The sequence below is a fragment of the Eubalaena glacialis genome, chromosome 7, assembly GCF_028564815.1.
Source record: "Eubalaena glacialis isolate mEubGla1 chromosome 7, mEubGla1.1.hap2.+ XY, whole genome shotgun sequence".
Classification (NCBI taxonomy): domain Eukaryota; kingdom Metazoa; phylum Chordata; class Mammalia; order Artiodactyla; family Balaenidae; genus Eubalaena; species Eubalaena glacialis.
In genome coordinates, this window is record NC_083722.1 from 44,824,220 (window position 1) to 44,848,610 (window position 24,391).

General features: G+C 37.6%; 1 protein-coding gene across 6 annotated transcripts in view; it reads left to right on the plus strand.

Annotated features, from left to right (window-relative positions):
• Positions 1-1,373: 1,373 nt before the first annotated feature.
• The window catches only part of KIAA1586 (KIAA1586 ortholog), a 29,883-nt gene continuing 6,865 nt past the window's right edge, over positions 1,374-24,391 (plus strand). The window contains exons 1-7 of one of the 6 annotated variants that reach the window (XM_061195191.1): positions 1,374-1,488; positions 2,010-2,093; positions 5,478-5,558; positions 6,896-7,178; positions 9,998-10,115; positions 11,938-11,998; positions 20,219-20,513. In XM_061195191.1, coding sequence (XP_061051174.1) covers positions 1,468-1,488; positions 2,010-2,093; positions 5,478-5,558; positions 6,896-7,178; positions 9,998-10,002 — 474 coding nt within the window. In that variant the 5' untranslated portion in view covers positions 1,374-1,467 and the 3' untranslated portion in view covers positions 10,003-10,115; positions 11,938-11,998; positions 20,219-20,513. Of the gene's footprint in view, positions 1,489-2,009; positions 2,094-5,477; positions 5,559-6,895; positions 7,179-9,997; positions 10,116-11,937; positions 11,999-16,443; positions 16,595-20,218; positions 20,514-24,391 lie in introns of all 6 variants that reach the window. The other 5 variants (XM_061195190.1, XM_061195189.1, XM_061195188.1 and 2 more) reach the window with 5 other exon arrangements.

The window sequence follows — 24,391 nt, forward strand, 5'->3', positions numbered from 1 at the left end:
TCTTAAATGGAAAAGACCACCCCCTCAACAATTACCGAAATGAAGGGCATGAGCACATTTGGGCTCTAGGCACATACTTGCTGCTGTTTTCCAAGAGCTTAACTGAAAAACTCCCAATGGCAACCTATCACAGTGCGTTTCTACTGAACTCTTACCAGCGGATTAGGAAAATCTTTTAAATGCAAACCTCTCCTAGACATTTAAGGGATTTAGAAATGGTTAATTTACCTGTGGCTTTTGGGGAGATCATCATGGTAGGTCCCTCCTGTTCTCAACTTTCCTCTACAAGCCCCAAATTTAGTTGGAACAAATGCACCTGTAGTTTTAGTGCACTTTGTGAAAATGCCAAAAATATAACAGTTGCATCTAATACCACCTATAAACATAATGTCATGTGCTCATTTAGACCGGCTAAAACGGACCTCCGACGAGAAATTAAATGTCTGCTGGGCTTAAATATCACACACACATAAAGTCAGCTTAAACATTAACAAGGGACAATATCTCTACCAAAGAAATACAGCACAAAGTCAAAGTGACTTTGATAACTACTGCTTTCTTATTTGCTCGATGAGAAACTTTGTTCTCTAAAATCAGAGTATGAGACACTTTGTTCTTTGAAAATGTATCAGTAAGAATGAAATACCCCTCTCTTGGCTGGTCTCTTTGATATAGAGAACCAGCCTCATATCTCACACCTGGCACAGGGGTTTCTGGATACATCATTTACTATTTATCTTAACTTGTAGTTCCCAAGTTACCAAGACCTTTGCAGTCCAGAACTAATGTTGAACTCTTTACACGCGGCCCTATAATTGCTTTTGACCCTATCAGAAGAGTTTCACTGACATTTCACCTACCTACACCCTTCCTTAAAATCTCATAACTCCATTCCTTTGTCTCCTGAAGTTCTTCCGCTGTATGGCCTCGCTCACTGCAGGCCAGGGTCAGAATCATACAGGTGATTCTGTGGGAATACAGGTTCGTCGGACTACAGGTGATCTTAGGCTGACGGGGAACGGAGGAAAAACTTTACATGTCCTCAGATAATACCTGTTTTCACACATTTTATCTATTAACAATCGTTTGTGTGTTTTTTAAAGAAAACGGTTGGTCACTATTTCACTAGAAAGCATTTTAACACCATTGATCTATTATCTAAACCACAATTTTGTTCTAAAACAGAAAACAGAGAGAGAAGTTGGGAGAGAAAAGTCACCTAATGATTCCACTTGAGCGGCAAAAGCTTCTCGAGGAGCGCATGCGCAGTAGCTCAGTCTTCCCGCGCCCCTCCACGCGCGGAGCGGTCTTGGTGCGGTCGGAACTACAGTTCCCAGCGGCCCGCGCGGCGGGCGAGGGTGTCTGGGGCTCTGCGAGGGAGGCCAGGGCTCACGGGCCTACTGGGCCGCTGCTCACGGGAAGCGCTTTGCAGCCTTTTCCGCCGCCGGTGGCGGCGGCGGCGGGAAGATGGAAGACCCAGGGTCGGAGGTGAGTAGCGGGCTGGGCCCGGCCTTGTGCAGAGTCTGGGGGGTGCTGGGCCGGACCTGTGGTCTGGGGGGCTTAGGGGGCCTGGGGAGCTTAGGGGGTCTGGGGCCTAGGAGGCCTGGGGGTCTGGGGGCTTCGGCCTGGGGGGCTTGGGGTCTGGGGCCTGGCGGACTAGGGGCCTGGGGGTCTCGGGGCCTAGAGTCTGGGGCCTGGGGACCTAGTGGGCCTTGGGGAGAGGGCCCCGCAGCAACAATGGCCGCCCGGCCCGGCTCGGGGACAGCTGCTCGGCGCGGGCGCGGCGTGGGTTCCGAGGCCGACTGCCTCTTGGAGGAGCGTGCTCCCTGCTCCTCTGGGAGAAGGGATGCGGAGGGGCCCCTGCGGTCCACGGACGCGAGCTCGGGCTCGCGGCGGCTGGGGCTCCGTTAGGTCTCCGCGAGAGCTTTTCTTCTTAGTTCCCTTCAGAAAAATCTCCTTCTGTAAGTGCGGGGTTGTCTAGATAACTGTGTTTTGGCTTATTTTTATAGATAATGGAATGTGTCCCTCCAGCTGGGCCTGAGGCGTCCGAGTCAACACCGGAGGAAAATGAAGATGGCATTCAGTTTGCTAGTGTAAGTAGCGACGATATTCGGGTTTTTCCGAGTCAGAGACTATGCGTGATAAGCCGTGATGTGATTACCCCTCACCTGTTCGTTCATCATGCAGCAAATGTGTGTGAATGTGTGATAGGGACTGTACACTGTGAAGCAGGGCATAGGAGTAGGGAATTTGCCCGAAGAGGTGTCTGAGCAGCCCCAGTAGGCATCACAAAGCCTGTGGCCTGCGGTGCGTGTTGTACCCTGAATCTCGCCCCTCCCCTTGCACTTATAGCCGTTCATGTACGCAGGGTTGTGGTCTCCTAAGACTGTTTTGAAATGAGACTAAGAGTAACTTCTAAAAGATAGCACACAGGTTAGGGAGAAGGGGCGGCTAGTGATGAGGAATGAGGTAGAAAACCAAAAGGGCTGCAGGAACTCAACTTCTGAGCCTGGGTGTCTCCATAACGTGAAGGCGGGTGGCTTGAAGACTTCACTAAGCTCTGAGCTCATCCTGTTACAGCACAGTCCAGCAGGCGAGGTTCACAATGAAGGGCCCGTATCACCAGGAGCATCCTGTATCTTTCTGTTTTTATTCCCTTTGGACAGTAGTTTTCAAGCATTAGTAAGTAGAAGTGTGTGGATTCCCGGACCTCACTCCAGACCGATGGAATCAGAAATGGGAGGTGGGGCCCAGGAATCTTCATGTTGGTGCAAATGCAGGGGTGTATGAAGCTGTGAACACACTTTGTAAAACATTGGTTGCAAAAACTGAAGGGGGCGCTATGATACATTTGAGGATAATTTCCACCCCAAACTGTTGAAGTTTTACAAAGGCTCTGCTTAAAGTAGGATCTTAGTTAGCTAGAGAATATTTCTACTGTGAACTACTCTTTTTGAATATTGTAGTTAGTTGAGGTTTGCTATTGAAGGTGTATAATCTTTTTTAAAGGTTTGCCTGTTTAATGTTTGTGTGTTTCTTAGTTGCTGTGGGTTTAAGGCAACCATGTAAATGGCTTGTTTTTGTTTTTATATTTTTTTTTTTCAGTTTTCTTTTTTTTTTTAACATCTTTATTGGAGTATAATTGCTTTACAATGGTGTTTTAGTTTCTGCTTTATAACAAAGTGAATCAGCTATACATACACATATATCCCCATATCTCCTCTCTCTTGCAAATGACTTGTTTTTAAATCAAACAAAATTCCCTCCCTAAAGATTGTGGTAACATTATTTTCATGTTCTAGTAAGGTTATATAGAAATTCTTTACAAGATCAAGATAATTTCCTTGACATTCTTCCCCACAATAGTGCATGTGGTACTCTTTTCTTGACACTTGGAACTTTTATTAATTTGTGGATACCAAGAAGGATTGTATGCTGACTTTGCCTCCCCATATGGTGAGGAGTAAGCGATGTAGCTGTGGAAATTGAAGAGCCATGATGTCTGTTTTTGTACTGAAAAACATTTGGAAAGAGGATTGCAGGGGTCATTAGGAAAAATAATTTAGGTTCTTCCTGACCGTGGTATAAAGACAATGAATAGGATACGATGACCTTGATGGTGTTTTGTGCAGCTCTAGCTAGGCGTGACACAAGTGTTTATGATTTGTGTGCCTTATTTTGAGAAACAGTAGGATTCTACAAAATTAAGGTTGGAGAAATAAATAGGTGTAATTTTGTGTCATACTCTCAGGATTAAATGCATAATCACGTTGTAAATTCTGACTGAGTTAATATATCAGCTTGTGTTCAGGTGAGGTTTAGAAATCTTAATTTAAATTTTATTTTAAATATAGAGAATTTTTTGTATCTTTGCATTCAGAGTAGTGTACATCCAGCTTGATAGAACCTCTTAGAAATAGCCTTGTTTACAATTAGAGGATTGAAGATTTGACAGCTCCATAAGAAATGAATTATATGCACTGAGTGGAATTGCAGTACGAGAAGAATCTAGTAAAAATATTCCTGTTGCATTTAAATGGTGCCACATAAAAATGATCATTTAATTCTACTTTAAACTACATTCAGATCAGAATTACTTTCCTCTCACCCCATCCTATGCTGGGTTCCATCAGGATGTGTTTATTACTATGTTTTTTATAGTACCATCCAAAAAAGATGAAATGCTACTGGGTACAATGCTCTGCTTGAGGGTTCTCAGATACAAAAATATTTTTGTGTTTTTTTTATATCTTTTATCAAGAAGTATGTTACTACTTGACGTATTCTGGTTTGGATTTCTTAGTTTTATCGTATAAATCTTATTTTCCAGCCTCAGTCTGCATTATGGCACAGCATCCTCTTTGTATGCTGCCGTATACATAAGCCCCAAACTAAACACAATATGCTGAAAGAAAGGAATGATGAAAGTTGGGGAGTACAGAAAGAGCTCTTATCTTTGGTGTAAATTTTCCTGAAGTGCAGTGTACATACAGAAGAGGGCACTTGCTCATTATTCTCCTTACCCTCACTCTGCTTTAGTATTAAATTACCATTTGTCTGCATTGGTTTTCTTGTTAACTGATCATCCCACATTTCATACTCTCCTAATCTTCTTCTTTTTTTTTTTTTTAAATAAATACCAGTTCAAGTTTATTTTTTATTTTTTTAAATATTTATTTATTTGGCTGTGCTGGGTCTTAGTTGAGGCATGTGGGATCTTCTTTGCAGCATGTGGGATCTTCGTTGTGGCCTGCAGGATCTTTTTTTAGTTGTGGCACACAGGATCTTTAGTTGGGGCACATGGGATCTTTAGTTATGGCATGTGGGATCTAGTTCTCTGACCAGGGATCGAACCTGGGCCCCCTGCATTGGGAGCATGGAGTCTTAGGGAAGTCCTGTCTCCTAATCTTCTTGAAGCACAGCTTTAATGTGGTTCCCGTCTTGACACTACTAGTTTATTCCTTTGCCTGTAAAATAAAATCTAGGTTTTCAACTGGGGTATTTAAGGCCTGGTCTATGTTGAAGGTAGTATGTGTGTAAAGAAAAGATTGAAGAGATTTGATACTTGGTTGTGTAAGGATATGGAGGATGAAGCAGAGATATCAAAGAACTCCATGCTTTTGAGCTTAGATATGTAAAATATTATTGATAACCATCCCAGTTAAAAAATACTGTACCATGATATCTGTGTTTTTTTTAACATTATCCCTGGTCTATTTCCCATTTCCAAAGGAGTACATGGCTTTTTCCCTCTATATAGATTTAGGCTCTTTTTGGGTTTTGTCGTCATTGCATATTGGTCTTCTCTGAATCTTTACCTCTGCTGGTTCTGTTTCTGATTATTTTGCACCACTGGTAAGGCCACCTCTTCACAGGAATTCTTGCTAATTCCAACCAAAAAAACCCTAGTGATTGTAAAGGCACATTTGGTTTGAATGATTGTTAATGACTTGTAAATTTGCTGACTTCCTTTTTAGGAGGGACCATCAAGACCTGTTCTTGAATACATTGATCTGGTCTGTGGTGATGATAAAGAGCGTAGCACCTATCATAGTGATGTAAGTATATTATATTTGTGTTTCTTCAGTTGTGTCATTAAGTGCAGTATGTGCTGGAGGTGGCTTGAACTGGCTTGCAAGAATTGTTTGTTAAATTTGAGCTGATTGTTAAACATAGCCATTATTAAAAATTCAAGTATAACTCAGCCATAAGAAAGAATGAAATAATGCCATTTGCAGCAACATGGATAGACCTAGAGATTAACATACTAAGTGAAGTAAGTCAGAAGGAGAAAGACAAACACCAACCATATGATATCACTTAATATGTGGAATCTAAAATATGATACAAATGAACTTATTTACAAAACAGAAACAGACTCACAGACATAGAAAACAAATTTATGGTTACTGAAGGGGAAAGATAGGGGAGGGATGAATTAAGAGTTAGGAATTTGCAAATACACACTACTGTATATAAAGTGGATAAACAACAAGGTCCTACTGTATTTTGTAATAACCTATAATGGAAAAGAATGTGAAAAAGAATATATATAACTGAATCACTTTGCTGTATGCCACAAACTAACATAACATTGTAAATCAGCTATACATCAATTTAAAAATTCAAGTATATAAAAGTTTAAAAGTAAATAGATTATCATTATGTTTAAGGTAATAGATGCTCAAAACTCTTCATACCCTAATATCTACATACTTGAGGTTATTTACATCTGTTGTACTGTGCGGTAGAAATATGGTATAACAATGTGCTCCTGAAGGAAGATGGAAGTGTTTACAGCGAGGTAATTGGCAAACTATTGTACAGAGCAGGGTGTGATTTATTATTTGTTGATTGTCTAAACGGAAGGAAGTGATGGATGAAATGTTAATGCAGATTAAGCCTAAAAACATATGTCTCTAACTACTAGACTCTATGCTATACAAAAAATTGAGGAAATCTTGCAGTATTTGAAAACTCTTCATTGATTCAACAAAGATGTTGATGTTATCATTGATGAATGAGTGGAGTTCTGATATACATCTTTTTTTACATTCTTCTTAATAATGTAAATGAAAGTATCAACCACTCTTCACACTAGAACTATACTTGTAAATCATATGAGCAACTTTTCTGTTGGATTGGGTGATCATCAAAAGTTCAGTCAGATTTTGTGACATTATTATTGGCTATAGAATTTAAAAAACTGATAGTGCATTTTTCAAGAAATAGCAAGTCATATTGAAGTTATAGGTATAAACTGAAAATCAAGGTAAGTATTCTAGTTTAAAATTTATTTCTAAAATTATATAAAGAAATCATTAACAGAAGTTTTTACATTAACCCTAAAAGTGTTATCATGACTTTTACTTACATGTGTAAAATTATTTTTCAGATTTTGTCCCCTAAAATGCCAAAACGACAGGGTGATTTATTGCATTTTTTAAATGCGAAGAAAGTGAAAACAGACACAGAAAGTAGCAATAGGAACAAAAACTATTGTGGATTGTCTAAGTCTAAGGAATCAAATTTCAAATATGTTGAACAACCAATCATTGAAGAAAAGCCATCATGTTCATCAAAGGAAGAAATGGATAATCTTGTGCTTCCAGATTGTTGGAATGAAAAACAAGCACTTATGTTTACAGAACAGTACAAATGGCTCGAAATAAAAGAAGGTAAATTAGGATGTAAGGATTGCTCAAAAATTCGGCATTTGGGATTGAAAGCAGAAAAGCATGTCCATGTGTCCAAGGAGTGGATTGCATATTCAGTAACCCCTAACGGTAGTAATAAAACTACTAGACAAGCTTCTCTGCGAAAAAAAATTAGGGAACATGATGTTTCTAAAGCCCATGGTAAAATTCAGGATTTGTTAAAGGAATCAATTAATGACTCTGTTTCTAATTTAGTGCATAAACAAAATAATAAAAATATTGATGCTACTGTGAAAGTTTTTAATACTGTTTATAGTTTAATAAAACATAATAGACCTTTATCTGATATTGAAGGGGCAATAGAATTACAAGAGAAAAATGGAGAGGTCAATTGTTTAAATACACGATACAGTGCAACAAGAATAGCAGAGCATATTGCAAAAGAAATGAAAATGATGATATTTAAGAATATTATAGAAGAAAATGCCAAAATCTGTATTATAATTGATGAGGCATCCACAGTTTCAAAGAAAAGGACCCTCGTGATTTATCTCCAGTGCACAGTTCAGTCGACTCCTGCACCCGTTATGTTATTTGTTGCTTTAAAAGAACTGGCATCAACCACAGCAGAGTGTATTTTCAATACATTATTGAGTACTTTAAATGATTGTGGTTTCACTAATGAATATTTGAAAGCAAATTTAATTGCATTTTGTTCTGATGGTGCTAATACAGTGCTGGGAAGAAAGTCTGGAGTAGCTGCAAAGTTGTTAGAAAATTTTCCTGAAATCATTATTTGGAACTGTTTAAACCATCGATTGCACTTGTCCCTTGATGATTCAATATCTGAAATAAAACAGGTGAATCATTTTAAAATATTTCTCAACAAAATTTATTCTAATTATCAATCTAATAAAAATCAAAACAAGCTTTTAGAAAATGTAACTAAAGATCTTGAAATTGAAATTGTTAAAATTGGCCGGATAATGGGACCAAAATGGGCGGCATGTGGTTTACAAGCTGCTACTGCTGTATGGCGTGCATATCCTGTATTATATATGCATTTTTCTCATTCTCATTTTGGTTTGGCAAAGAGATTATCTAACATTAATTTCTTGCAAGACCTTGCTTTAATGATTGACATTCTTGAAGAATTTTCACTACTTTCAACTGCGTTACAGTCAAGCTCAACTAACATTCAGAAAGCACAAAAATTGATCAAACGCACCATAAAATCCTTGGAAAATTTAAAAATTGGTGCTGGAAAGCATGAATCTCAAATTGAAGGTTTGATTAAGTCAGATAAGTTTAAAGATATTCCATTTAATAAAAATAATAAATTTAATGCCCTTCCTAGGAACATGTTACTAGAAAATATAATTCAACACATGAACTTACGTCTTTTATCTGACAGGAACCATGATGAAAGTATTTTTAATTATTTTAATTTGCTAGAACCTTCTACATGGCCTTATGAAGAAATAACTTCACCATGGATAACTGGTGAAAAAAAATTATTTCATTTGTGTGAAATTTTAAAATTCAAAATTGATTTGAATGATTTTCGGGAATTTGTAAATAATAATGTAAAGTCAAACAATGTTTCAATTCCTACAACCGTACAAAAAGCTAAAAAGATAGTTAGCACCATTGCAGTCAATAGTGCTGAAGCTGAAAGAGGTTTCAATGTAATGAACATAATTTGTACAAGGGTGAGAAATAGTTTAACAGTAGGTCATATATCAGATTTAATGACAATAAGTTTGTTGGGAAAATAGTTAGCTGATTGGGATGCAACTCCCTTTGTAAAATCCTGGTCAAATTGCAATCACAGGTTAGCTACAGATACAAGAGTTCGGCAAAAGTCAACAAAAGCCTATGAGAATCAGTTGGCTATATGGAACGTACCATAAAGAGTATTGTGTGGGAATTCCCTGGTTAGGTCTTGGCGCTTTCACTGCCGTGGCCTGGGTTCAATTCCTGGTCCAGGAACTAAGATCCTGCAAGCCGCGTGGCGCGGCCAAAGAGAAAAGAGTATTGTGCATGATTTTATCATTTGTAAATTGTATGCTGCACATTTTTTATATACATACATTTTTATTTCAAAAGCCAGTTGTTAAACTTTATTCAGCACGTTGCTGTTTAAAAGACATTCTCCAAAGAGATAAAGTTGATTGTTTGTAGGAGCAATGGGTTTTTAGAGGTTGGTCAATGTCTGCTAGAGTGGGCCAAATACATATTTCAGGGAATCCTATACAGAACATCCAACAATTCCATTTTTGCTTTGTTTTATTTTTTGTGAGGATACGAAAGTGTAATATAACCTAGATAACTTCTAAGTCCTGGAAGTTATATCAAATAAAAGAGAAATGGAATAAAAACTGCAAGCCTTGTGACTTTTGTCTTTCTCATTTCCATATCTGCACTATCTAATACAGTAACCACTAGCAACATGTGGCTATTAAGCATTTGAAATGAGTTCGGTAGGACTAAGAAAGTAAATTTTTAAATTAATTTTAATTAAACATAAAAATTAAAGCAGTGTGAAATATTTTTGTTGAACTCAACTTATTTGTTTTTTTAAAAATACATTTAACTTTATCTTGCTTAAGGTGTGATTGTTGGAGTGTGCTTGTCAGACTCCAAGTGCTATGTCTGGTATTACATATAAACATAACTGATTGAGTTGGTGTTGGATTCAGTGTAAATTATTTTTTCCTATGAATCAATGTAACGTAGTGTATTTATCTGAATATTTTATGCTGACAACAGGAATTACAGTGATTACTTCTGTAAATAATTGGTAATTGATATACTTGTTTTACTTATTATTTTTCTAGTTTAGACATGAATATGAACGAACTTTAAATTTTAAAATGAAGGCATACTGAAAAAGAAACAAGTAGAACTGCAGAAGCTAGTCCTACAACTGGGACAGTAAACAAAGACTGGAAGAAGGTATGTTGCAGATTTCACAGTGAATGACGATTGCAGTTTGTTGTGGCAGAGAAAAACAAGCTATAATTTAACAAAAAATAAGACAGTAAAGTAACAATATTGAGACAGTTCCAGCAAATGCATGATGAATGAGTGAATGAAGTTACCTTTCAAAAGTCAAAAAAGAATTGAAATTTAGTCGCCTGAAATCACAATGAAATGTCCAACAGAATTTTTTTGAAAAATTTTTAAGAGGATTGAGTTAAGTTTGGCCAAATATAAAACAGCTTGGATTTTTGCATGAAAAAGAACTAGTTTTAGATAGATGGATAGTAAAGTTCATTATTTCAGTTATAGAAATTGTTAGAAATTTATGAGTTAAAGCCTAAAAAGTCTTATAAAAAAAGTACAAAGTCTTTAGTTGTCACCAAATGTTGCTTGTAGAATACAGGAATTTTTAACAATATTAAAGATTAATTGATTCAAAATCTGAAAAATTACAAGTACTTTTCTTTAGCTTTAGATGAGTTATGTAATAGAAAATGTGCTGTCCAAGTAATACTTGGAGTGCATTTTGTCTCATAGGACTTAAAAATTTACAAAGAAATAATTTCAATTCATGGCCTGTATAGCTATATTTTAATCTTTAAATTATCAAAAGAGTTTAATCTAGATGAGAAAAAATTACTTCTTGTCACAATAAATGGCATTCCAGCTAGGTTAGGTCAAAAGTCAGATTTCATTGGAATTTTTAAATGAGCTTGGTGTTTCCCCTATTTCTTCATTCCACTGTATGATACAGTTTGAGAGTACTTGTGCTCAGTTTTCCGAAATGGTCTCTGTGGTAGTGTCATGGGTACAGTTGTTAGGTGTTAAGTGCTATGAGCCAACATCAGCTTACAGGATTGCTGAACAAATTAAAAGACAATGAATTTAGTGATTTGTGTACTCTGCCAGTTGGTTGACTTGTGGAAAAGTTCTACAAAACTTACTGTACCGTTAACACCAGTTCAGGATGTTCTTGCAACAACAGAAATGCTAGCCAAATATTTAATTAATAATCAAAGAGAAAATTGGGTCGTTTGTTTTCTGCTCAGTATTACACAGAATATGAATGATCTAAATTTGAAGCTCCAAGTAAGGGAAAAAGCCTACTTGTGCTACCTAGACAAGTACTAGAATTTATTTATTTATTAAAGAAAAAATTTTTTTAGTATTTATTTATTTATTTATCTTTGGCTGCATTGGATCTACGTTGCTGCGTGCGGGCTTTCTCTAGTTGCGGTGAGCAGGGGCTACTCTTCGTTGCGGTGCGCGGGCCTCTCATTGCGGTGGCTTCTCTTGTTGCGGAGCATGGGCTCTAGGCACGTGGGCTTTGTTGCTCTGCGGCACGTGGGATCTTCCCGGACCAGGGCTCAAACCCGTGTTCCCTGCATTGGCAGGCGGATTCTTAACTGTGCTACTAGGGAAGCCTCTAGAATTTATTTTGAAATTGAAACTTTTAAAAATAAAAGTCAGAATAACTTTACACATTTTTCTAATATGAATTGGTATGCATAAGATTTTAACTGTTTTTGACAGGTAAATTTACTACAAAAACTACATGAAAAATTTGAAAAATGTTACTTATTGTTTAGAGTTGCTTTTCAATTTACCCAGTAACTCTGAGTTCAGTGTTAGCAATACTGAGCTGACACAAGATTTATTGAATTTACTTAACTTGGACAAATGTAGTTTTCAAACTGATGTGCTTTTGCTCTGAAGGCAAATCAATTTTTTTAAAACAGATGAACAGGATTTTTCCAGTGTGGATTTAAAAAGTAAAGGAAAAATTTTCTTTCAGGTACTGGCAAACTTAAATGTGTTTGGAACAGTATGGGTATGTGAATCTACTTTTTTCAACTGTAAGTTTTATGAAATTTATGTATAGATCAAGTATTTGTGATGAAAAAGGCATTCAGATGAATTGAGATGAGCTTTAAGTATAAAATACACATCAGATTTTAAAGACTTAGTATGTAAATCATCCACATTAATAACTTTATATTGATAACATGTTGAAATAATATTTTGGAAAAACTGAGTTAAATAAAATATTAAAATTAAATCCATCTGTTTATTTTAACTTTAGAATTACATATGTAATTAGAATTACATTATAATTCCATTGGACAGTACTCTGTATCTGACGGTACTCTCAAATCTGGGTTTGTCTAATCCAGACCTCACTCTTGACTTCAAGATCCATAGTCAACTGCCTTACCATTTTCACGTGTTGTCCCATAGGTATCCAAGCTGAATATGTCCAAAGCTGAACTTATGCCTCACCATGTCTGTTTTGGAGAATGGCATGACTATCCACCTAGTTTCTCAAACTCGAAACTTAGAAGATATTTGAAACCTTTTCTGTATCTTGCCTTTTCTCTCTCACCTTTTAAATATCTCTGAATCTATATTTTCCTCACTATCATCACTGCCCTTGTTTCTCTTGCTTAGAGTACAATAATAACTTCATAACAAGTCTCACTACCTTCATTCTTGTCCCTTCCTAATCCATCCTCCACAGTAACTCAGAAATGGCCATTCTGAAATACGCATTTATTCTTATAACTTTTATTGGTCAAGAAGACATTCAGACTCATAACAGAAAACCCAACTTAAATCACTTGAATGGACTTATCATTTTGAATAACAAGAAATCTGGAGATGGCTGCAGGCTTTGCTAGAGTAGCTCAATGGTATCATTGCTGTGTGACCTGGGATGCTTTTGGCCTTTCCCTTAGGGTTATAGCATGACTGGCACAGTTTTACACATGCTGGATTTAAGGCAAGAAGGCAAGGGGTGGAACAAGCCCTGGATATCAAAAAATCAAAAGCTTTGCCAGAAGCCTTTTCAAGTAGATTTGCATTTCACTGGCAAGAACTGTATCAATGTGGCCATCCCTCATTGCAGTAGAGGCTTGGAATGTGAATTTTTACCATTCCTAGCTTCTGTAATAAAGGTAGGCAAGCGGGAGAAGGGGAGTGGATGGTAGTTTAGCCAGTCTATGAGGTTTACCATTTTTCTCCCCTAGTGAAAATCCTTTACTAGTTCCCCACTTTCTTCAAGATAGTAAAGTTCAACCTTTCTGGTTTCCTTATAATAAGAGTTCATTTTTTTTGTCCTTCTCCCTTACTAGGTAGTGAGTTTCTTGAAAAGAGTCTATAACCCTGGTTATTAGCAATGTCTAGCACATAGTAGAAGCTCAGTAAATGCTTGTGTAGTATTGGACATTTCCTACATATCAGTTCATTTTTATGAATCGTTTACATCTCCAAATATTCCTATTTCCCAGTGAACTTCTAAGGGAAATAAGATACTCTTCTGTTTTAAATTTCAGGTATATAGTTATGCCTTATATAACCTTTCATGTTTACTTTGAAGAGAAATAGAGGTACTCTTAAAAATGAGTTGAAAATATTTCCTGTTTTTTTAATATTGTAGAGATGTTCAGGGTTTGGACAGAGAATTTTCAACAAGATTTTTATATTTAACGTTTTCTTAAAATTGCAGTTGATAGTGTGAAAAACAAAAACATCTTATAACCAGCTTACCTTATAATCAGTACTGCTACCTGGTTTTATTGCTTAAGTTTGTGTTTTAATTTACAAGCACGTTGGTGCCAAGTGATATTTCTGTACTTGTCATGAGTTAATGAGGAAGGTGAGGAACAGTCTTAATATGAAATTTATATTCATCCACATTAGAGGAAAATGGTGCACTTTGGTAATCCTCAAGTTTTGAGAAGTGGTGCAGATTTGACCAAAGAGCATGAGAAATGGTTAAATAGGCAAATATAAAATACCATTTTTTTCTTGTTAATTTCTTTAAAAGAAAGCAAAAGTTGTAACATTATTTTGTCATTTGTACTAGACACATGACAGTTAGAGCAGGGGTCCCCAACCCCCGGGCCACGGACTGATACTGGTCCGTAGCCTGTTAGGAACTGGGCCGCACAGCAGGACATGAGTGGCGGGCGAGCAAGCAAAGCTTCATTTGCCACTCCCCATCACTTGCCTTACCGCCTGACCCCCCCCCCCACACACACACACAACCCCCCCCGCCGTGGAAAAATTGTTTTCCACAAAAGCGGTCCCTGGTGCCAAAAAAGTTGGGGACCGCTGAACTAGAGCATAAAATAGTAGAGGTTAGGTATAGTGAAGTGTATGGTTGCAAAGTTTCTATGTATTACATGAAGTGGTACAATATTAACTACATAGAAAAGATTGTATAACTAAAAAATATAAATAAAATGGAAGTTTTAAAAATGTTTAAATACTTTTTTAAAAGGCAGGAAAAGGTACAGAAGAACAAAACAGTAGAAACAAAACGTACAATTATAGGTTTAAATATAGCCATAGCAATAATTACGTTAAATAATAATGGTCTGGGCTTCCCTCGTGGTGCAGTGGTTAGGAATCTGCCTGCCAATGCAGGGGACATGGGTTTGAGCCCTGGTCCGGGAGGATCCCACATGCCGCAGAGCAAATAAGCCTGTGCGCCACAACTGCTGAGCTTGCTAGAGCCTGTGAGCCACAGCTGCTGAGCCCACATGCCACAACTACTGAGGCCCGCACGCCTAGAGCCTGTGCTCCGAAACACGAGAAGCCACTGCAATGGAAAGCCCTCACACCACAATGAAGAGTAGCCCCCGACCACAACTAGAGAAGGCCCACGCGTGGCAACGAAGACCCAACGCAGCCAAAAATAAATAAATAAAATAAATTTATTAAAATAATAATAATGGTCTAAACACAGCAATTAATAAGGCAGAGATGAACCAAAATGAATAAATAGCAAGACTCAATAATGTCTGTTTAGAGGAGATAGATATAAAATCAAAAGTTGAGGGTAAATGGATGGGGAATGTACTTTGGTATTCCTCCTGCTATGTACTAGAAACCCTGAACATTATTTATAAACATAAGAAGACTGAAAGATGGAGAGAAGGCAGACCAGCTATGAACTTTAGAACTCACAGAATGACAGAATGGTGAGTTCCCTGAGTTTTCTATTTGCCTCATATCCCAGACTTGGAACTGAAGAAGCTAGCAACCTGGAAATGCCAATGGATGCAGACAAGAAAGCCCTGCAAAAAGCCTGTCTTCTCTTCAAAAGATCAGGGAGGGGCAGGTTAGCAAGACAGAAAACATTATTTTACACAATAACCTCTCTGCTTCAGCCAAATACCACAGAGAACACTGCAGCTTCACCCAAACCACCAAAGGCCAAGTGGGGAGCCTGGACTTCCATCTTTGCCAGCTTATAATGAAGTACCGCTGACCTGAATCCCATCCCACTGGGTTGATGTCGGAGGAGGCCTAATGGAGAGTCATAACGTTTACCTTTGCTCAGCATTAAGGAGCCTCTTCCCCCAACTTCAGGTATTAACAGAAGCTAACTAGGGAGCTTGGACTTCTTTACTACCTGGTAGTAACCAGGCAACAAACAACATCCCCCTTTCTGCTCCTAAACTGGTGTCAGCGGAAACCAACTGAAGCAGAAAGTTTATGATCTAGAGTCTCATAATACCAATATGTCTATGTCTGTTTCAATAAAAAGTCACATGTCATTCCTAGAACCAGGAATATCTTGAGTGAAAAAGACAATAGATACCAACACTGAGTTGCCATAGATGCTAGAATTATCTGACACAGATTTTAAAGCTTCAGCAAGCAATTAAGACATGTTTTTGAAACAAATGAAAACATAGAATGTCTCCGCACAAAAAAGAGGAAGTCTCAGCAAAGAAATAGAAGATATAAAGAACCAAATGGAAATTTTAGTAATGAAAAATACAATAACCAAAATAAAAAAACTCAATGGATTGACTCAAGAGAGGAATGGATGGGACAGAGGAAGGAATCGGTGAAGTTGAAGGTAAAACAATAGAAATTACACAATCTGAACAAGAGAGGAAATAGACTGGGGAAAAAAAGAATCCAGCCACAGGTACCTGTGGGACTATAACAAAGAAGCTAATATTCATATCATCAGAGAACCAGAAGGAAAGGAGGAGGGCAGGGCTAGAAAAGTATTTGAAGATATATTGTCTGAAAACTTCCCCCATTGAGCAAAGACAAATCTCAATTCAAGAAGCTGAGTGAATTTAAGAAATCCACACCAGTATATATCAGAGTCAGACTTTGGAAAACTAAAGACAGAAGTCTTGACAGCATTGAGGAAGAAAGGCACCTTACATATAGAGAAAAATAATTTGAATGACGGAAGAGGCCAGAAAGAGGCACAACATTTTTCAAATACTGACAGAACTGTCAACATAGATTATCTGGTGAAAATATCTTTCAGGAATGAAGGAGAAATCAAAACATTCTCAGATGAAGGAAAACTAAGGAAATTTGTCATCAACAGACTAATGCTAAAATGAATGTTTAAGGGAACTTCTGTAAACAAACCATTAAAGGAGGAATCTTGGAACATCAGGAAGGAAGAAAATATAGTAAGTAAAAAATAAGGGTAAGCATGAAGCAGTATTGTGTTGTTTGAAAGTGGACTTAGATTTGTTGTAAATATATGTTGCAAACACTAGAGAAACCACTAAAATTTAAAAAAGATTTTTTAAAGTATAATTGATATGCTAAGAGAGAAGATAAAATAGGATCATATAAAATGCTCAATTAAAACCAGAGAAGGGAGAAAAGATTGGAAAACAAAAACAAAAGCAAAAACAAAAAGGGACTTCCCTGGTGGTCCAGTGATAAAGAATCCGCCTTCCAGTGACCGGGACACGGTTTTGTTATCTGGTTGGGGAACTAAGATCCCTCGTTCTGTGGGGCAACTAAGCCCACACGTCACAACTACTGAGCTCGCCCGCCTCAACAAGAGAGCCCACGAGCCGCAAACTACAGAGCCCACGTGCTTTGGAGCCCGCACCACAACTAGAGAGAGAAAGCCTGCACACTTCAACTAGAGAGAAGCCTGCGTGCTGCAACGAAGACCCAACGCAGCCAAAAAAAGAAATGAAATAAATATTTTTTTTAAAAACCAAAAAACAAAAAAAGAAGAAAGAAAAAAGAACAAGGTAACAGGTAGAAAAGTTACAAATGTAGTATATGTTAATCTATCTATACCAGTAGTCACTTTATTTTTTTATTTTTATTTTTGGCCACACCACACGGCTTGTGGGATCCTAGTTCCCCAACCAGGGATTGAACCTGGGCCCCCTGCAGTGGGAGTACAGAGTCCTAACCACTGGACTACCAGTGAATTCCCCCAATAGTCACTTTAAATGTGAATAGTCAAAATATACTAATTAAAAGAGATTGTCGAGTAGATTAAAAAAAGTAAGAACCAACTGTGTGTTTTCTACAAGAAATATTTAGGTATAAATCTAACAAAATATGTGTAAGGGAATATATGTGTTAGGAAATATGTATGTAAGGAAAAATTGTGTACAGAAATATATGAGGAAAACTAAAATTCTGAAGAAAGAAATCCAAGAAGATCTAAGTAAGTAGATATTCTGGGTTCATGGATAGCAAGACTCAATATTGTTAAGATATCAGTCCTTTCAATTTGATTTGTAGATTCAGTGTAATCCAGATGAGAATTCTAGCAAGTTACTTTGTGGATATCAACAAACTGATTCTAAAGTTTATATGGCAAAGCAAAGACCCAGAATAGCCAACACCGTATTGAAGAAAAAGAGCAAAGTTGGAGGAGTGACTCTCCAGCTTCATGACTCACCAAAAAGTGACAGTTGGTAGTGACAGAGTGGACAAATAGATAATGAAACAGAACACAGGACCCAGAAATGGATCCGCAAGCATACAATCAGCTGACCTTTGACAGGAGCAAAAGCAATTCAACGGAGAAAGGGTAGTCTTTTCAACAAATGGTGCTGAAACCACCAAACATCTACATGCACAAAAGTGCTGTGGTGCCTCCAGAGCATAGAGTACTACTCAGCAGTAAGGAGGAACAGACTTTTGTTATTTAAAACAACTTAATTATCCTGAGTGACAAAAGTCAATCTCAAAGGATCACATATTGTATGATTCCATTTGTATAACATTCTTGAAATGACAAAATTCTTAAGGTTAAGGAGGTGGCAAGGATGTCAGGGAAGTGAGGGTGACTATAAAAGGACAGTGGTAGGGATCTGTGGTAATGGAAGTATTCTGTATCTTGACTGTGTCACTCAGTATCCTGGTTGTGATATTGTACTATAGTTTTGCAAGATTCACCAAGGGAAAACTGAGAAGAAGATACATGGTGTCTCTAGGTATTGAAATCCTTACAACTGCATGTGAATCTAAATTATCTCAAAAAAATTCAATTAAAAAATAAAAAAACCCTCATCTAGACATGCTTTATGAGTTAGTCAAATACAGCACTGCCCAGTAGTATATGGCTGTATTTTTTTCTCTTCTAGGCTGGTTAACTCAACAGAACCCTAAGTGTAATTACACTTCTTTACTCCTATATATTCTTTTTGGTGGGGGAGTGGGACAGGCTGTTTTCCTACAGTCATTATTAGGAAAGTAATATAAACAAAAAAATCACCAAATTTCTACAAATTTTAACGTGTCCAAGAGCCTAGCAACCCATGCCCCATGATAGACTATGTCCTCCACCCAGTACTGAGTTCAAGGTAGCTGCCATTGGTCTAGTTTTGAAGGGACAACTTAAAGATGATCTAGTAGGATCTCTTTTCTGTACTCAGCGAAACAAGTTTCAAGAGGTTAAATGAATTGCCATAATCACAGAGTTTGTCATGAACAGATAACCAGCACTTACCGTATCGTTCTTTGTATTTACTATCCAGTATTTTGAAACTGTGGTTTTAAATCATGTTCTGCCTTTTAATATCTGCATGACCTTGAAGAACTGATCTTTCAACAAGGATAATATAATAACCTCATAAATGGTTCCAGGTTTTGTGGGGCTTATTGCTTATTGAGTTTGGCAAGCTCTGTTTAAGAAACCCCCCCACAAAACTATGAATACAGTGTTAGATGCAATTTGAAATATTATTTAGACCAAGAAAAGCATACATATTGTCTTTTCATTTGACAAATTTTTAATATATTTTTCTATAGTAATAAGAGTAATAGGAAGCTCATTTTGAGTATCTTTTAACATAGTTGATGGAAATTTGGTTTTTATTTTTGACAGTTTACAGAGGTTTCTTTCAAATTCTCAACCGTTTGTTAGTAATACGGTGTAATTTTTTTTGATTGTTGTCAAATTTGAGGAAACTTCTATTGAGTTTCTTTGAAATCTGAGCTGTAAGACTTTGGTGCATTTTAAATTTTCTATGGAGTGAGTGCTCTTAAATATTCTTTAAATTGACCACATTCAGAGTATTTCTAGAAGACATCCCAAACTGAGATGGCCACCAATAATGTAATTAATTACACATGGAAGAGATTACAGAACACAAAAGTATATCCCAGTCAACCCTTAATAAAATCTTAGAAGTGCTCACTGCCACTTTGCGGAGGAGCAGGAGGAGAAGGCACAAAGGAGGAGCAGTTGAAGTGGAAAGAGACAGTGCTGTGCTCTTAATGGATTATGGTTAAAATGTGTAATTTTTGCAAATTTTACAGAAACATAACCATGTGAACATATTTCTAGGGCCCCTTTGTTGGAAGGTATCCAATGCAAGTAAACTGTTAGCTTCACACTAATTCTGCCACAACCTCGTTCGTTGGATTTGTTAGCTTTAAATGAGGTAAGGGAGGCTTGGACATTTTCCAGAAACTTAACAAGCAATCAATAAATGTGACTTGAAGAATGACAGAATAGTTGATAATTTTTTAAAGATGATGGTTATGTATGGGTGTACTGGGGGTTCATTTTACTTTGTGTTTTAAAACTTCTGTAATACTTTTTTTTTATGTCACTTGAGATAAAAATATATCTAAAATACTTTAGTTTCTATGGTGGAATTCCTCTGAATAAATTATACAGTTCCCAGTTCTCCTCATGAATAATAGTTATTAATAATTTGCATTTTTGAGCAAAAAAATGTAGTAGATATAAAAATAACATGTAACTATTAAAAGTATTATAAAACTGCCATAAATTTGCCCTGTTTTTTTAAATTTGCTTTTTATAGGTTTTATAGGTACCTGAAACAAAAGCACCTTCAGTTGTAAGTCTTAACGTTGGATCTTGTTGGAGACTCTGCAGCCTCCCTGGCAGTGAGCACAAGGACAGGTGCAGTGACAGGCTGGGAGACACCCATGACATTGCTGGGCTGTCCCGATCGGAGCACAAGCTCGTGAAGAAGCTGCAAGTAGATTCCACCCTCAGTACAAGTGACGCATCAAACCAGAGACTTTCTAGCAGGCCCATGAGCATGCAATGTCGTTTCTTGGAAATATGCATCTCCCCATCCCAAAATAAAATAGGTATACTGAAAAAATTTAAGTATATTCCTGCCTCAAACCAAATCCCAGGAAAAAATTAAAGATGGAGTAAAGAGCTAAAAGTGAAGCCATTACAGCAAAGTAAGCAGGGGTGAATATTTTTATGTTCTCTAAAGGAAAAGGACTTCCTAAGTCTATAGTTAGTGCAACAAAAGTGCCAAAGAAAAATTTATTAACATCTGAGTTCCTGCCCTGTGTTCTGCATCCTCCCTGGAGATGACAGTCTCAACAGAGAGTTCTACCCTGTGCTGGAATGTGCGCTCAGTGTTTTCATCTGTTCTATGGCAGTGTTTTTCTGTGAATGTCTTTCTTGCATTTGACAATTTTGCAGCTCTTTCCCACATTTTTTCTTATAAAATCACTTACCGATGCTGTGCCATAGCCTTTCATGAACACTTGTTTCTTAATGACTTGGTTTTTCCCAGCTCAGCTATTTGCATCTGGGTTTGTGGATGGTGGGAGGGGCCCTCTTTGCTTCACAGAGACCACTGACTCTGGCTGCTGTGGCTCTTCTGAGGAATGTTTTGTGTAGCCCTGCTTGCTCTGTCATCTGACCCAGGCTCAGTTGGAGAGGACTTGTCACTGGCCCTGCATCCCCAGGTCCTTCACCAGCACAGCAGACAGAGGACAAAGCCCCTGCTCTTCCAGATGAGCCCTGCACCCCAGGGTGTATGTTTTTGCTGGACCTTTCTGAGATCTGCTGCCGGGAGCCCTCCAGATGCTCTCTGTGCCTGTTCTCTCTGCATCTGACTTCTGCTGAAGCTCAGCTCACCTCCCCCCTCAGTTGTTGGATTTACAGATTCTAGATTTTGCATTTCTGGAGGAGTTTCTGCCTTTCAGGAAGTATACTTGCCTGGTACTTTCTGAGATCTGCCACTCATGAGGCCCCTTGACATTTCCTTTGCATTTTCTGTTTAATTTTAATTGCATTTCTTTAGAGTTTTTTAAAATTTAATTTTATTTATTTATATTTATTTTTGGCTCTGTTGGGTCCTCATTGCTGCACGCAGGCTTCCTCTAGTTGCGGTGAGCGGGGGCTCCTCTTTGTTGCGGTGCACGGGCTTCTTATTGCAGTGGCTTCTCTTGTTGCAGAGCACGGGCTCTAGGCACGCGGGCTCAGCAGTTGTGTCTCGCGGGCTCTAGAGCGCAGGCTCAGTAGTTGTGGTGCACAGGCTTAGTTGCTCCGTGGCATGTGGGATCTTCCCGGACCAGGGCTCGAACCTGTGTCCCCTACATTGGCAGGCGGATTCTTAACCACTGTTGCCACCAGGCAAGTCCGCGTTTCTTTAGAGTTTTGCAGATTTTTTCTGTCACCTATTTGCTGAGAAAGTGGGGCATTGAAAAAGAATATTTGGTTACTTATTTGTTATTTTTCCTCACTGTTTTGTTTGCTTTCTCAGAGGAGGAGTAGAGAGGTAGCAAGGTTACCAGCGTTTATACCAGAGTTATATCTACTGTTGCTATTTGGATGCCCAGTGCAACTCTGATTCTCCTTCTTTTACTCAGAACCTGTGTCCTCATACTCCTTGGGGCTCTTGTAATCTTTGTCTCTGATATACTGGAATTGGAAGAACATGTGCCTGTTGTTTAGCTTTTTAAATTTATTGTACTGGATACATGATGGATCTCTCAAATCTGGGAAAATTTATTTTATTACTTTTTATACAAATTATAATGTTCTCCCACCCTTCAGTTTATCTCTTTCTGGAAGTCCAATTATCCTGGAAATCCAGTTACCATGGACTGAATCTCTTTGTCTTATATCTTTTTCTGCAATTTTTTGTGAGTCTCCCAAGCTGCTTTTTCTGTTTCTGGGACATTTCCTTGCCTATGTAAATTCCAGCCATCTGTTGAATTTTTAATTTCAACTGTCAAAGTTCTAATTTCCAAGACCTATTTCTTGTTCCCTGATTATTTCTTTTTCGTTAAAATACTATGTTTATTTCTGGATGCCCTTTATTTATCCCTCTAGAAAAAAATTCTTTTTAAATATTATTTTCTGCGCAGTATGTGTTTCACGGAACCAAGATCTCTTTTTCTCGTTATCTTAGATTTACTTTTTCTCTCCAGGGCCTTTCCATTTGATCCTTGGATGTTCTTTCATATTTAAATGTTACAGGGAACTTCACTCTTGAATCGCTGGGTAGAAAGCCGTCTGTTTGGGCAGTTATCCTACGTATCAGTCTTGAGACTGAGTCCTTTGTTTGGTGCTGCGTTGCTCTCCAGAAGATCCTGTGGTTCTTCCGGCTGTTAATACTTTGCACATGTGACAGCAAAAAGGGACTGGAAGTGACGGTGTTCCCAAAACAGACTTTCAGTGAATTCTCTTTTCAGCTCTCACTCATGCCCACAACTGCACCTGGTGTCCTGGGCCCTGGATGTCTCCTTTTAACTTAATGCAGAGACTGTCTTGTGAGTAGAGATGTGATGTGTAGGAGGAGGGATTTATGGCTCCTGTATGCAGTCTTTCAACCTCTCTTTGTTATATGGAACCTTATCTACATCATCCATTATAGCAGGTCAGTTATGAGCCCCTCCTGGGTTTTCTGGGGCAAACTGGTTTGCTTCCTCTGCCCTGTGAAATCAGTTACTACTCTATTTAATTTCTCACAAAATTTTTTCAAATGGCTGATGCAGATAATACCAGATAACACACTGTAAGGTTGTATGGATCAAATGAAGTTATATGTGTAAGATGCATAATACAGCACCTGGCATGGAGTAATCATTCTATAAATGGTAGTTATACATGTAAAATGACCTCTCAAAATCCCAGATTACTTCCCTAGATGATGAAGACAAAAGAAAAATCTCCACTGTTGCTGTCTTTGTGGACTTATTTTTTTATATTCATCTTGAAAAAAAATTGGGAGAGAAATGAAATAAATTCATGCTTTAATTTGCCATTTTAATGTCTTAATTACTAGAGATTATAACACCTGATAATTATAACTCAAAATTCTTTGTTTTTTAAGAATATTTTGACTATTTTTATAAGTTTATTAGTCCAGATGAGGTTTTTTTTTTTTTTTTTTTAATTGTTGGCTGCGTTGGGTCTTTGTTGCTGTGTGCGGGCTTTCTCTAGTTGCGATGAGTGGGGGCTACTCTTGTGGTGCGGGCTTCTCATTGCGGTGGCTTCTCTTGTTGTGGAGCACGGGCACTAGGCACATGGGCTTCAGTAGTTGTGGCACGCAGGCTCAGTAGTTGTGGTGCAAGGGCTTAGTTGCTCCGCAGCATGTGGTATCTTCCCGGACAAGGGCTCGAACCCATGTCCCCTGCATTGGCAGGGGGATTCTTAACCACTGTGCCACCAGGGAAGCCCCCAGATTAGTTTTATGATCATTTTGATTGGAATTACATTTAAGCAGTTTTCAAATTGAGAAAGAAGTTATATCTCTGCAAAACTGATTCTTCCAATTCAGGAACAAGGTCAGCTTAAATTATAGCTTTTCTTTTTTTTAGTAAATATTTGCATTTTTTTTCATATAGGTCTTACACACGAATTTAAATCCTACGTTTTTTATATTTTTATATTTTGTAGGTTGTTGCTCTAAACATTTTTTTCTGTTATTTGTTTTGCTTTATTGAAGTATAGTTGATTTATAATGTCATGTTAGTTTCAGATACACAGCAAAGTGATTCAGTTATATTTACTTTTTTAGATTTTTTCCATTATAGGTTATTACAAGATATTGAATATAGCTCCCTGTGCTATACAGTAGGACCTTGTTGTTTATCTATTTTATATATTACTATATAATAATATATATTATTATATATATATAATGTATGTGTATCTGTTAATCACAAACTCCTAATTTATCCCTTCACCTCTTCCCCTTTGGTAACCATAAGTTTGT